This window comes from Anabrus simplex, chromosome 1 (assembly GCF_040414725.1).
Source record: "Anabrus simplex isolate iqAnaSimp1 chromosome 1, ASM4041472v1, whole genome shotgun sequence".
NCBI lineage: Eukaryota > Metazoa > Arthropoda > Insecta > Orthoptera > Tettigoniidae > Anabrus > Anabrus simplex.
The window spans coordinates 1,116,923,213-1,116,939,076 of record NC_090265.1 but is presented as its reverse complement, the minus strand read 5'-3'; the positions used below and the strand labels follow the sequence as shown (position 1 = coordinate 1,116,939,076).

The following is a 15,864-nucleotide window of genomic DNA, read 5'->3' as shown; positions in this document are numbered from 1 at the left end:
TCTGCTGAACTCAAGAGGAGGGCAGAAAACAGAGTCGAATGGAGAGCTGACGCAAAACAATGTACAGACTGAATACTTGAAATAGACTGTCAGCTTATTAGGTTGGGTCAAAATAATATATAATTATTATAGTAAATTCCAAGAGATGTACAAAACAAACATGGCTAAACACAGGGAACCAAACCCACAACAATTCAAAGGTTCTCACCGGAGTACTATATGTACTCATTACAACCTGATAAACTGAAAGTCTCCTTGTTGTTGTTGTTGTTGTTGTTGTTGTTGTTGTTGTTGTTGTTGTTGTTGTTGTTGCTGTTGTTGCTGTTGTTGTTGTTGTTGTTGTTGTTGTTGTTGTTGTTGTTGTTGGTTGTTGTTGTTGTTGTTGTTGTTGTTGTTGTTGTTGTTGTTGTTGTTGTTGTTTGAGTCATCAGTCCAAGGAATGGTTTGATGTAGCTCTCCATGCCACCCTATTCTGTGCTAACCTTTTCATTTCTACGTAACTATTGCATCCTACATCTGCTCTAATCTGCTTGTCATATTCATATCTTGGTCTTCCCCTACCGTTCTTACCACCTACACTTCCCTCAAAAACCAACTGAACAAGTCCTGGGTGTCTTAAGATGTATCCTATCATTCTATCTCTTCTTCTCGCCAAATTTAGCCAAATCGATCTCCTCTCACCAATTCGATTCAGTATCTTTTCATTCGTGATTCGATCTATCCATCTCACCTTCAGCATTCTTCTATAACACCACATTTCAAAAACTTCTATTCTCTTTCTTTCTGAGCTAGTTATCATCTTTGTTTCACATCCATACAATGCCACGCTCCACACAAAAGTCTTCAAAAACATCTTTCTAATTACTACATCAATGTTTGAAGTGAGCAAATTTCTTTTCTTAAGAAAGCTCTTCCTTGCTTGTGCTAGTCTGCATCTTATGTCCTCCTTACTTCTGCCATTGTTAGTTATTTTACTACCCAAGTAACAGTATTCATCTACTTCCTTTAAGAATTCATTTCCTAATTTAATATTTCCTGCATCACCTGCCTTTGTTCGACTGCACTCCATTACTTTTGTTTTGGACTTATTTATTTTCATCTTGTACTCCTTACCCAAGACTTCGTCTATACCATTCAGCAGCTTCTCGAGATCCTCTGCAGTCTCAGATAAAATAACAATATCATCGGCAAATCTCAAGGTTTTGATTTCCTCTCCTTGGATTGTGATTCCCTTTCCAAATTCCTCTTTGATTTCCTTTACTACCTGTTCTATGTAAACACTGAAAAGGAGGGGGGACAAACTGCAGCCTTGCCCCACTCCTTTCTGGATTGCTGCTTCTTTTTCAAAGCCCTCGATTCCTATCAATGCAGACTGATTTTTATACAGATTGTAGATAATTCTTCGTTCTCGGTATCTGATCCCAATCACCTTCAGAATCTGAAATAGTTTGGTCCAGTCAACAATATCGAACGTCTTTTCTAGATCCACGAATGCCATGTATGTGGGCTTGTCTTTCTTGATTCGATCCTCTAAGATCAGACGTAAAGTCAGGATTGCTTCACGTGTTCCTACATTTCTTCTAAAGCCAAATTGATCTTCTCCCAACTCGGCTTCAACTTGTTTTTCCATTCTTCTGTAAATAATACGTGTTAAAATTTTGCAGGCATGAGATACTAAACTAATGGTGCAGTAGTTTTCACACCTGTCAGCACCGGCTTTCTTGGGAATAGGTATAACAACATTCTGCTGAAAATCTCGTACATCTTACATACTAAATGGAATAACCTTGCCATGTTGGTTTCTCCTAAGGCAGCCAGTAATTCAGAGGGAATGTCATCAATTCCAGGTGCCTTGTTCCTATTTAGGTCACTCACAGTTCTGTCAAACTCTGACCTCAAAATTGGGTCTCCCATTTCAACAGCATCAACAGCCTTTTCTTGTTCCAGAACCAAATTATCTATATCTTTACCTTGATACAACTGTTGGATATGTTCCTGCCATCTTCCTGCTTTGTCTTCTTTCCCTAGAAGTAGCTTTCCATCTGAGCTTGTAACGTTCCAGACGTCACAGTGTAATTATGTTAATTTTATTATATGTAATTAATTCAGGAATTTAACGTCATGATATTTATCTTGGTATGTAATTGTATTATAATTCATGGTTGATCATTTGCTCACTATCATTTCATTACTTTGTAACTACGACTTGTAAACGAGGGCTGAATATCCTAATATTCACTTAGATTCTTGCGACATTCGTTTAAATTTAACTTGCAGTAGATTTGCTCTATCTTGCCACATCACCGAGGAAGAAGGAAGGACAAATTTAGACATCAAATTCTGGGAAAAGCGAGCACGTGTTCAAGCGTTATAACGACAGCTACCGTATTTCGACCAGAATAATTCAAACTGATCACCGCCTATATTTTCAAAGGAGCGTCATGTTGCCATGGATACTGAGTGAAAGGGCTAATAGAAGAACAGTTGATATCATGGTTAAGACCCATCAACTCTAATATCTGGAGTGGGGAGAGACGTGTCAACTGATTGGACCACGTGTAGCGACCTGTAATTAGAGCCAGAGAAGGTTATAAAAGGGCGTGTTGGAGCTCTTGGCTTCATTCTTCTTGATTCTGCATTCATTATTATTATTCTTCTGGATTCTTGATTCTTCGATCTTGTATATCGCTGTAGGTCTGTGAACTTGTCTTATGGTTGTTGTACCATAGTGGACTAGTGTGATAGTTTATCACTTCTACATTAATTACTTCGTTACCACGACGTGGTACTTAGGAATTTCTGAATGAGGGGTGTATAGCCACTCTCATCAGGAAGTACGTACAGCTCGGCTACTAGACCGGTTTGTACCAGTCTAAGACAATAGGTAGTATTAAACTAGATAGAAATGAAACTTCAGGGCACATTTTCAGTAAAGTTGGAAGGATTATTAATTGTGTATCCTCTCCACATAACCCAAGGAGGTTTTTCTAACTATGACTTAGGGCTCATCTCCAATATATGGGATAGAGCATAATAGGGAGTGTTAGTGTCGAAGCCATCTTCCAATTAGTGGTGGGTGCACTTAGCAAGGCAGGAATGGTACTTAGCTGCAGATGAAGAGATCTCAAAGACGACCGGTGATGTTCCAGCTACAAGGATGGAAGCTTTCCAAGGACCAGCAGAATAAGACTACATGGTGAGCAAGCGAGTTAAAAATATTGCAAGTTTTCGCGAAGTAGAGTCATTCAACTTTTTGTTAAATTCATTTCCTATTTTAAATTCAGTTCTCGTTAAACCGTCGTCATTTATATTCAATATAATAAATAGTATTTTTCTAGTTCACTTTAATCAATCTGCCTTAATTAGCCTTTTGATTTCTAATTCTCCGGCTTAATGATTAGTGCACTATCACCCCACCCCTGTGATAAGAGTCCGTCCAAGCTTGATTATAAATTTTTATCTTTAAGTCATCAACTTAAAGATTGGCGCCCTTAGCTTGCATGGTTGCATTTCTCGTTCAATGATTGTTCTCCAAGAGGGGAAGCCACATAAATGCCGCTCCAACGTAGGGCGAGAAAATCATTAAGTACGGAGCAGTTAATGACAGTAACGATATCAGAATTCGTATTATGGGTAAAATTTGGATATCCACGTTGCATTAGGAGTGTTTGATTGTGGGGAGGGTCATGGCTGATCAGACGAAAGAGGAGAGGATGTTGCGCAGTGGACGGGTGATAAAAGGCAATAACGTATTGAGTTGTGTAGTCTAGTAGAGGAAATTGAAGATAGAAGTGTAAGTAGTATGGAGAGTGAAGGCAAGCAGAAAGAAGTCAGTATGGAGTCAGATGATAGTAGGATGGGGGGCGAAGCGGAAGTAAACACTAACAATGAAAGTAATAATAATTATCAGTTAATGGGAATGATGCAGTTAATGTTGAGTAAGATAGAGGACAGTAAATCTGAAATAAAAAATGAATTGGAACAAATTAAAACAGATGTAGAACAAACTAAATCAGAAATTAAAAATGAAGTAGAACAAACTAAACGAGAATTAAGTAAGGCATTGAATGAACACAAGGTAGAAGCTAATAAAAGGATGGACGAACATAGCAAACAGTTACAAGAATTATTTAAACAAAATGAAAGATTTAACAAGCAGATAGAGGAACAGAAAGAGATAACTAAGCAAAACAAACAAGAGGTAGAAAAGAAATTTGTAGAGCAGAGGAGTGAGTTGTTGGAATTAATGGGGAAGGAAAACAACTCTACTAGGGAGGAAGTAATGAGGCAGATCACTAGTATTGATAAGAGAGTTGAGACTCAAAGAGGGGAAATACGGGTATTCAAAGACCACGTCCAACAAGAGATAGACACAGTAAAGCTTAGAATAGAAGATGAGACGCGGGCAAGTGAAGAAAGGTTTGCGATAGCTGAAGAGAATAAGATTGAAATTAGGACATTGAAAGAGAAGCAGGTTAATTTGGAGAGCGAAATTGATAGGAGAGACAAAGATGTAGAATGCCGGATGGAGAAAGCAGAATATCAGTTAAAACAGGTGGCAAAGGATAAACAGGTTTTCACGGGAAAGCAATGTCTAGGAAATAGCTACATTAGGGAAATTGAACTACCTAAATTTAATGGGAAACAAACGAACCCGCTAGATTTCCTTAAGATGATAGAAAAACGATTTGAAAAGCGTCTAGAGGAAGGGTCTATGGACTGGGAGGACGTTATGGAAAATATTGACCATGCTTTTATAGGAGAAACTCGGTCTTGGTTCATGGTATATAGGCAAACGATGACGAACCTGAAAGAATTCAGAAATAAGTTTAGAGATAAATTCTGGAATGAAGCGATACAAGCTCGGGAGAGAGAAAGGGTGGTATTTGGGAGGTACAAACAGCATGAGGGAGTCACTATGACCGAGTACTTCCTGGCCCATGTCATGATTTGTCAGAACTTAGATGGTATAACCGAGGGGTCTGATGTAGTAAGACTACTTTTGAGACATTTTCCGGACAGGGTGAGAGAAGCAGCCTGCATGCAAAGAGTTGGTACTATTCAGGAGATGGAGAACCTACTAGGCAGTTTTGATGCTTTAGGTAACCTTAGGAGTAGAACGGAGAATATACAGAGCTTTAGTCATCACAACGGAATGAGACATAACGGAAGAACACAGAATCACGAAGCTCACAATCAGTTCAGACCTCAGCATAACAGTAGGAGCGGAGCACCTGAATATAGGACAGGAAATTCCCAACGGGGGCCAGAGCAATGTACTAATGAGTCCAACGTCAATACACAAAGGGAACCTTTAAACTAACTAGAGGCTGTAATCTTAGGTCAGAATTCCAGCCTAGTACGAAGGTAGCGAAGTGTCTTGTCATGAAAGTGTTACCATATGACCTAGATGTTAGAGACGATTTGTTGTATGAACCCGAGCAGAATAATGGAGATTCAAGTAATAAAGTAGTCAATCCCGTTGTTAAATTGAAAGTTTGGGGGGCGTGGGTTAAAGTTTTGATTGATTCTGGTAGCCAAATATCATGTATTAGTTCTCAGTGGTATGAGTCATTAGTGAAACAGGGTATTCAGTTGGAGGAAATGCCTGTTAAGTCTACTTTCATCATTACGGCTGTTGGAAAGAGGTCTAAGCAAATTTGTAAACAAGTAGCTGTTCCGATCTGTATTAATAATTTTATTAGCGTTCAGATATGTTTGGTAATTCCGCATTTGATATTTGATCTTATCTTGGGATCTGACTGGTTAACGTTAAAATTGGCTCAGTTAAATTACTATGATGCAGTGCTAAATTTGAGGTGGAATAATGAGGATATCAAGGTCAAGTTTGAGGAGGAAATTCAAAGGAAAACGGAAGTTAGTACAGTGTGGAGAATGAGAGAGGTTTCTAAAGTTAATGAAGAGGCTAGTGAGGGCCTGAAGTTGTGCCAGTTGTGGATTAATGAGGATAAAATATGTGGCTTGAAAGAAGCCGTAGGTAGAAATCAGTTAAATGAAGTCCAGAAGGACAAGTTATTTGAAGTGTTATATGAACACATGGAGATTTTCTCTGAGAAACCTGGTGTTACCCATCTGTACGAGCATTCTTTTTCTGTGCTGGATAAGAGTCCATTCAGCGGACCGCGGTATCCGATACCACACAAATATGCCATAGCCGTAGAGGATCAAATTCAAGCTATGTTAGCAGACGATGTGATTGAATTATCAAACAGTCAATACGTTAATCCCTTAATTGTCGTGCCTAAGTCTGATGGATCAATACGTTTGTGTATTGATGGCAGGGAAATGAACAGACGTATTGGTGCTGATCAGTTGAGATCACAAACCATTGAAGAGTTGATACAGAGTTTTCAGGGTAAGAGTTGGTTTTCTACGTTAGATCTTAGGAGTAGTTTTTGGCAGATACCTTTGAGATCAGAAGACAGGCCTCTTACTGCTTTCAGCTATAAGCATAGTTTGTACCAATTTAGGCGTGTTCCTTTTGGGACCCGTACGAGTTCGGCAGCTCTAATTCGCGCACTAAGTATTGCCTTGGGAGATGATACTGGAGATTATGCTACGATTTATATCGATGACTTGGTTATAGCATCTAGTACCTTTGAAGAGCACTTGGACCACTTGGAGAGGGTTTTTTCTAAATTAGAGTATGCGGGTTTTACTGTGAAACTTGACAAGTGTGTTTTCAGTAGACGAGAGGTGACTTTTTTGGGGCACCGTGTATCGGCAATGGGAGTGACGCCTGAGAGCACAAGAATTGAAAAAATATTGAATACTACGACACCTAGAAATATTAAGGAGCTCAGATCGTATATTGGTGTATGTAATTTTTTCAGACGATTTGTAGTGAGATTTGGTAACTTACTAGAGCCATTTAGAGAACTATTGAAAGCTGGCAGTAAGTGGGAATGGACACAAGGTCATGATAGAGCTTTCCTAAAATTAAAAGAAGGATTCAGGCAGGCGGTTGTTTTGAGATACCCCATGCCCGATAGGAAGTATGTGTTGCTGACGGACGCATCTCACTGTGGTATCGCTGGTGCACTATGTCAAGTAGATGATGATGGTAATTTAGGGATTGTGTCTTTAGCTTCCAGAGGTTTAAGTGCTGCTGAAAAGCGTTATACTATAACGGAACTTGAATTCCTAGCTATCGTATACTCCCTGAGTAAATTTAGGATGTATGTTTTAGGTACCGAATTTGAAATTAGGACGGATCATCATGCTCTTTCTTTTGTATCCAAGTGTAAATTATCATCTAACAGAGTTAGTAGATGGATACTCGCCCTACAAGAGTATGATTTTAAGGTAACTCACATTAAGGGAAAGAATAATGTCCTTGCTGATTTATTGTCACATGATCCGAAGTTGTGCAAAGAAGGTAGCCTTCTAGAGCCACGTGAGGGCATTATTATATGTACATGTCTGTCTAAGGAAAATGAAACTGCTCTAAATAGACTACGTAACCTATTGGTTGAACAGTCGGTAGACGAAGAATGTCTGGAACCTTTGTCTGTACTTCAGGGAGGAGAGCAGCTCACTGTGTCGCATGGTAGGCACACGTACAAACTGGTTAACGGATTTCTAGCCAGGAAATGTGGCGAGGATCTCTGGGGGATTTGTGTACCCAAAGCGCTACGTGTGGAATTGATTTGGTTTATCCACAAGGAATTAGGACATTATGGAGCTAATAAAGTTCTGTATGAGATCCGACAGAATTTTATATGGGACAAGATGGGAAGAGATATAAGAAAAATTCTTTCCACTTGCGATCTGTGTCAGCGTAGCAAAGTTCCTAACCGCTATTTAGCAGGACCTCGTCAGGCAGTAATCTCAGAAAGACCCGGTGACTTGGTGTGTACTGATCTGTTTGGACCTGTGGTAAAGGGACAGTTCGGCTTCCAATATATTTTAGTCATTATTGATGCCTTCTCGAAGTTGGTCAGATTATACGGTATGAGAAAAGCCACTGGAAAATCTTGTAGTCATATAATCCAAGAGAAGTATATCCCTGAATTAGGTACTCCTCTTAGAATATTATCAGACAGTGGACCGCAGTTTATTTCGAGAAAATGGAAGTCCATAATTAGAGAGCTAGGTATTACACAGGTTCATTCATCCATTAGATACCCTCAGGGCAATATGTGTGAGCGCATTATGAAAGAGTTATCTCACATGTTTAGATGCTTAGTGTTCGATAAGAATACAGCCTGGGTGGCTCATTTATCCCGCATAGAGACATGGATCAATGCAGTTCAACATGAAAGCACTAGATTAACGCCGTCACAAGTTCATTTTGGTCGTAAGCCCCAGAATGAACTAGTGAGAGTGTTAGGTTTGCCTGAGGAACCACCTCGTAATGCTGAATTTTACGTCCGACTGGCACGGGAGAACCTGGTTAAATCTGGAGATAACCGTAAAAGGCAGCAGAAACGTAAGGTACTTGATAACTTTGAGGTAGGTGATATGGTTTTGGTGAGAGTTCCCATGTTGTCAAACAGTGAGGATAAGGAAACAAAGAAATTTTTTCTTTTATATCAAGGTCCTTATAAAGTACATAGAAAACTAGGACCCTGTGCTTACAAGTTAGCGGATGGCGAGTGCGTAATGAATGGTTCATATAACATTAGTAGTTTACGGAGATACCTGTCGTGTGAGGTGGCTGAACCGGATTGTGAGATATAGGTCAGTAACTCGGGGAAGTTGCTACCTGTTATGTCAGACTACGAGCGGAATGAGTTTACCTCTCAATTGTGGTGGTATTTCCTAGTTGTGTTTGTAAACAAGGGAGGTGTTTGTGTGTAGCGGTAGATTTACGCTCGTTCATGCCGATAGATCATCTGTTTTCTGTATGTGATGCCATGAAATTTTATATCTTATCTGTTTTCTGAGATGTTACCGAAGGCTAATTAAAGCTGACAACGGCAAATAATTAATTTTCTCCTATGTGCATTTCTAACTTGCAATAATTTTACCGTGAGCTTACATCACGTGTGTATTCGTGTGAAGTGTATTGCATCCTGCTTCAAGATAAGGTTGAAACATTCGAGAGAGTGATTAAGGTGTAAATTGTTTGTATCATTTGTTTTCCATGGTTTTAATGTAAAAGATTGGAAGAGAACGTGTTACTGCTATCTAGCAAAGAATGTCGGAAAGATGGAGAGTAAAAGGACTAATAGACACTCGGGAGAGTTTGTAATCTGAATTGTATATATATTATGTTATATTCTCAAAGATCATCTTGTTTTTAAAAAAATGGAAAGTTGCTCATGTTGAGCATAATTTAGTATCTAAACCTCAAGATGAACTGAAATAACAGACATTCGCAATGGTAAGCAGTCTAAGAGAGATATGGAAACAGTGAGATATAATTAATTGTATGAAAATAATGTCGCTCGTAATGGACAGGTAATAGAGGTATTTCAAGTCAATGTGGGAGTAAGAGTGTGAGTTCTCAACTCATGTGATATTTGTTAAGAACTCATGGGGGCGTATGTAACGTTCCAGACGTCACAGTGTAATTATGTTAATTTTATTATATGTAATTAATTCAGGAATTTAACGTCATGATATTTATCTTGGTATGTAATTGTATTATAATTCATGGTTGATCATTTGCTCACTATCATTTCATTACTTTGTAACTACGACTTGTAAACGAGGGCTGAATATCCTAATATTCACTTAGATTCTTGCGACATTCGTTTAAATTTAACTTGCAGTAGATTGCCTCTATCTTGCCACATCACCGAGGAAGAAGGAAGGACAAATTTAGACATCAAATTCTGGGAAAAGCGAGCACGTGTTCAAGCGTTATAACGACAGCTACCGTATTTCGACCAGAATAATTCAAACTGATCACCGCCTATATTTTCAAAGGAGCGTCATGTTGCCATGGATACTGAGTGAAAGGGCTAATAGAAGAACAGTTGATATCATGGTTAAGACCCATCAACTCTAATATCTGGAGTGGGGAGAGACGTGTCAACTGATTGGACCACGTGTAGCGACCTGTAATTAGAGCCAGAGAAGGTTATAAAAGGGCGTGTTGGAGCTCTTGGCTTCATTCTTCTTGATTCTGCATTCATTATTATTATTCTTCTGGATTCTTGATTCTTCGATCTTGTATATCGCTGTAGGTCTGTGAACTTGTCTTATGGTTGTTGTACCATAGTGGACTAGTGTGATAGTTTATCACTTCTACATTAATTACTTCGTTACCACGATGTGGTACTTAGGAATTTCTGAATGAGGGGTGTATAGCCACTCTCATCAGGAAGTACGTACAGCTCGGCTACTAGACCGGTTTGTACCAGTCTAAGACAATAGGTAGTATTAAACTAGATAGAAATGAAACTTCAGGGCACATTTTCAGTAAAGTTGGAAGGATTATTAATTGTGTATCCTCTCCACATAACCCAAGGAGGTTTTTCTAACTATGACTTAGGGCTCATCTCCAATATATGGGATAGAGCATAATAGGGAGTGTTAGTGTCGAAGCCATCTTCCAATTAGTGGTGGGTGCACTTAGCAAGGCAGGAATGGTACTTAGCTGCAGATGAAGAGATCTCAAAGACGACCGGTGATGTTCCAGCTACAAGGATGGAAGCTTTCCAAGGACCAGCAGAACAAGACTACATGGTGAGCAAGCGAGTTAAAAATATTGCAAGTTTTCGCGAAGTAGAGTCATTCAACTTTTTGTTAAATTCATTTCCTATTTTAAATTCAGTTCTCGTTAAACCGTCGTCATTTATATTCAATATAATAAATAGTATTTTTCTAGTTCACTTTAATCAATCTGCCTTAATTAGCCTTTTGATTTCTAATTCTCCGGCTTAATGATTAGTGCACTATCACCCCACCCCTGTGATAAGAGTCCGTCCAAGCTTGATTATAAATTTTTATCTTTAAGTCATCAACTTAAAGATTGGCGCCCTTAGCTTGCATGGTTGCATTTCTCGTTCAATGATTGTTCTCCAAGAGGGGAAGCCACAAGCTCTTAATATTCATACACCTAGATTTCCTTTCTCCAAAGGTTTCCTTGATTCTCCTGTATCCAGCATCTACCTTTCCTAGAACCATACAACCTTCAACCTTGCACTTCTCCTTCAGCCATTCTTCCTTAGCTACCTTGCGCTTTCTATCCACTTGATTCTTTAATCGTCTGTATTCTTTTCTGCCCTCTTCATTTCTAGCATTCTTGTATTTTCATCGTTCATCGATCAGGTCTAGTATCTCCTGAGTTATCCACTGATTCTTAGTTGATCTTTTCTTCCTTCCTAACATTTCTTCAGCAGCCCTACTGACTTCATTTTTCATGACTATCCACTCTTCCTCTATTGTGTTTCCTTCAACCTTTTCATTTATCCCTTGTGCCACATGTTCCGTGAAACAATCCCTCACACTCTTAACTTGTCTAGATCCCATCTTTTTGCATTCTTTCCTTTCTTCAATTTCTTCAACTTCAGATGGCATTTCATGACCAACAAGTTGTGGTCAGAGTCCACGCCAGCTCCTAGGAAAGTTTTGCAATCCAACACCTGGTTTCTGAATCTCTGCCTAATCATAATGAAGTCTATTTGATACCTTCCAGTGTCTCCAAGTCTCGTCCACTATACAGCTGTCGTTTGTGGTGTTTGAACCGAGTATTAGCAAGGACTAAATTATGATCGGTGCAGAATTCAACCAGCCGACTTCCTCTTAGGTTCCTTTGTCCCAATCTGAATTCTCCTACTGTAATACCTTCTCTTCCTTGGCCTACCACTGCATTCCAGTCTCCCATCACAATTAGATTCTCGTCACCTTTTACATATTGTATTAAATCTTCTATCTCTTCATATATTCTTTCCATTTCCTCATCATCCGCTGAACTAGTAGGCATATAGACCTGCACTATTGTGGAGGGCATTGGTTTGGTGTCTACCTTGACGACAATAATTCTTTCACTATGCTGGTCGTTGTAGCTTACCCACTGCCCTATTTTCTTATTCATTATAAAACCAACTCCTTCATTACCCCTGTTTGATTTTGTGTTGATAATTCAATAGTTGCCTGACCAAAAATCCTGTTCTTCCTGCTAACGTACTTCACTTATACCAACTACATCTAACTTTAGTCTATCCATCTCTCTTTTCAGATTCTCTAATCTACCACAACGATTCAACCTTCTAACATTCCACGCTCCGACTTGCAGAATGTCAGTATCCATCTTCCTGATGATCGCCCCCTCTCGTGTAGTCCCCACCCGGAGATCCGAATGGGGGACTAGTTTACCTCCGGAATATTTTACCCGGGAGGAAGCCATCATCAGTACATCATTCATACAGAGAGAGCTGCATGTCCTCGGGAGTTAATTGCGGCTGTAGTTTCCCGTTGCTTTCAGCCGTGTAGCAGTATCAACACAGCTAAGCCATGTTGAGTGTTATTACAAGGCCATAATCAGTCAATCATCTAGACTGGCGCCCTTGCAACTTCCGAAAGGCTGCTACCCCCCCCCTTTTCGATGAACCATTCCTTAGTCTGGTCTCTCAACAGATACCCATCCGATATGGTTGCACCTGCGGCTCTGCTATCTGCTTCATTGGGACACACAAGCCTCCCCACCGCGGCAAGGTCACATGGTTCGCAGGGGAGGACTGAAAGTCTATTTCAAGAATAATCATTTTATACATGTTTTTTCAGTATCATTTTTATTTCTGCTGCTTTTTGTTACTGCTGTCATTGATATCCTTCCTTATTTATTCTCTGAGATCTTTCTAAGCAAACAAACCTGTAATTTTGCCATTAATGTTGCCATTAAATCCTGTAATTTACCACAATGAGAAAATTAACTTTAGGATATACCTGTAACTTATGTGTGTTCATTGGTTTATGGAATTAAACTGACTTTCAGTGAATAACCTCACACAACCAGTAGAATGATCCAATGAGGTAAACAATAAAGAATTGACTGGTTTCATAAACATCTCATAGCTTCTATAAAATCTTCATTGTATTTATATAAACCGGGCGAGTTGGCCGTGCGCGTAGAGGCGTGCGGCTGTGAGCTTGCATCCGGGAGATAGTAGGTTCGAATCCCACTATCGGCAGCCCTGAAGATGGTTTTCCGTGGTTTCCCATTTTCACACCAGGCAAATGCTGGGGCTGTACCTTAATTAAGGCCACGGCCGCTTCCTTCCAACTCCTAGGCCTTTCCTATTCCATCATCGCCATAAGACCTATCTGTGTCGGTGCGACGTAAAGCCCCTAGCAAAAAAAAAAGCATTGTATTTATTGGTCTAATCTTGTCTGACAGTTATAGCCAATACTGTAAAGAGGAATAACTTTATTTCATTTTTCATTGAGGCTGGTGTTCCTGTTCATCAAATAGACTGATTCAGAATGATAATTTAAAATACCTAGAAGATGTTGTGGTACTGGTGTGGGTGTGGGTGTGGATGTGGGTGGTGGTGGTGGTGAGGATCATTATGACAATAAAAATTGTGATTCAGTACAGTAAGAGACTGGGATAAATAATTTCCCATCCTTCATATAAAAGCACCTTTGTAACCTGGAAATAGTAAGACTAAAAAGATGGACTGAGAAGTGCTGACTGTATTAAAAACTATATAATGATACGGCTAAAGAATTCCTAGGGATCGTCAATTCCAGAATGCACTATTATGAGGCACTTTACATGCATCTTAATGTTTTATTTCCTTTCTATGATTGGTAAAAGATGATGTGATCTGTTATTGGTCTTACTACAAGATGAACAAGAAGAAAATAAATCAAATGTAATACCCCTTACCTAACAAGGGAAGTGACACACCCTTCATGTCTAATCCTACCTCGAAAATTTGGTGACATAACTGATGTACTACGAGAAGACCACATACAGATAGTTAGCTGCCTGTTTCCACTGCAAGGCTCCAAAATAAACCCCTGAATTATGCATAAGCAATAAGAAAATCGCTACAGGTCTGAATGTACCGCCCTCACTGTGGCCAAGTAAGCGGTAGAACCGCAAGCATAAATCCATGAGTCGAGGTCTACACAGCTTGCCAGTGAGGTCCGGTTGTGCCGTGTTGCCGTCTGGCCACATAGCATTCCAGTTTTGATTTTGGGCCCTTGTGGTGGAAGAGGCAGCTAATTTTCTCATGTGGTCTTCTCTTAGCACATTGGTTATGTCACTAGTCAAGGTAGATTATGGCACTTTCCTTATAAGAATACTGAGAGTCTAGAGACTAAAAGGTGATAAGAAAGGAAACAAATTGGTTCAGCAAATGCAGACCAGCAACAGAAAGATTACAGGATCTGTTGTTGGTAGGAAATAAAATAGACCCAGTTAAGAGAACTTTCAGGGTCATTCTAAATTCACCAGTCATAGGTCATAGTGAGATCCAAGATTAAATACAAACACCTTGTCATTCAAGACCAACAGGAGCAACATGTGTGTTTATTTTGGTTGATAGTGAAGATTCGGAGATTCATCAATAAGCACATAGCAATAGTACCTGTTCTGGTGGATGGTTGGAGTGGTCGGAGGCTTGCTCTGCCTCTCACTCTGGACTTGTCTCTCGTATTCCGCACACATGTTGAGGATCTCCTCCAGCCTTGCCCTCTCCTGGATCTCTGTTTCCTGTTCCTTCATTCTCTCCTCTTGTGCCTGGAACACAGTATTAATCTGACTATCATACACTTATCAAACATTTATTGAATCATGCTAATAATGTAGGAACTATAAAAACTGGGAATTATGTACAAGTAGAATCATTTTCAATTGTCTTCTGGAAAGGTCTATAATCTAATACACCCACAAGGTTTAACTTGTAAGTTGGAAACTGAACCAAGTCTCTCACAATTAATAATTATGTTTTCAACATTTCTATGCACTGTAACTGCTTACTCCTTTGAGACATTTCTCTCAAAGAGCCTGCAAGTTAAATAAATAATCATAAAATCTGCTAATATGTGCTCTGTCTGCCCAGAAATTTCATCAGTCCCTGATATTTTCCCCAGAAGAGATAAGAGGACTGAAGTTTTCTTTTAGAGTCAGTGACCTCCCCAACACATCTTCAACCTCCAGTGCTGGAAATGGTAGGACAAGGCATCAATCTCACTGAGGACCGAGCTCGATAGCTGCAGTCGCTTAAGTGCGGCCAGTATCCAGTAATCAGGAGATAGTGGGTTCGAGCCCCATGTCGGCAGCCCTGAAGACGGTTTTCCATGGTTTCCCATTTTCACACCAGGCAAATGCCAGGGCTATACCTTAATTCAGGCACGGCCGCTTTCTTCCAATTCCTAGGCCCTTCCTGTCCCATCGTCGCCATAAGACATATCTGTGTCGGTGCGACGTAAAGCAAATAGCCAAAAAAATCTCACTGAGGAGCCATCTTGACAAATCTGTCATCGGGAGCTGAGAACAAATGAATGTAGAACTGGGATTGAGGAGGAGAGACTCATCTATTTGAAGGTGACTGAATGAAGGTATGGAGAATGTCCTTGTCCGTTCATGTTTGTCTTTGTCTCTTCTGTTTATGCACCCTCTTTCCGCACTACAGGAGGCCATACACGTACAGGAAATCCTCGAGGAAAAAGCCTCCAGGATTTCCTTGGGGATTTTCTCTATTGAACCACTGCCTATACACAGAGAGGATTTTTCTCAAGGAAATCCTCAAAGAAAAGGTCTTGGGGATTTTCTCCAGGTTCAACTCTAGATCAACACACCAGTGGTGGTTGTTGGTTGTTCTCATAGTTTTGCCATTTGTTTTCACGATGGCCCCAATGGATGATATTCTAGCAGCTCTCGGTTGTGCGATTGCATGGGACTGCATTCGCAAGAAAAGGTGCATAAGAGCTATATGG

General features: G+C 39.9%; 1 protein-coding gene across 3 annotated transcripts in view; it reads right to left on the bottom strand.

Moving 5' to 3' along the window:
* The window catches only part of LOC136858075 (pleckstrin homology-like domain family B member 1), an 871,560-nt gene that overhangs the window by 251,480 nt on the left and 604,216 nt on the right, over positions 1 to 15,864 (bottom strand). For all 3 annotated transcript variants that reach the window (XM_067137338.2, XM_067137337.2, XM_067137339.2), the window contains one exon: positions 14,514 to 14,665. In XM_067137338.2, coding sequence (XP_066993439.2) covers positions 14,514 to 14,665 — 152 coding nt within the window. The remainder of the gene's footprint in view (positions 1 to 14,513; positions 14,666 to 15,864) is intronic.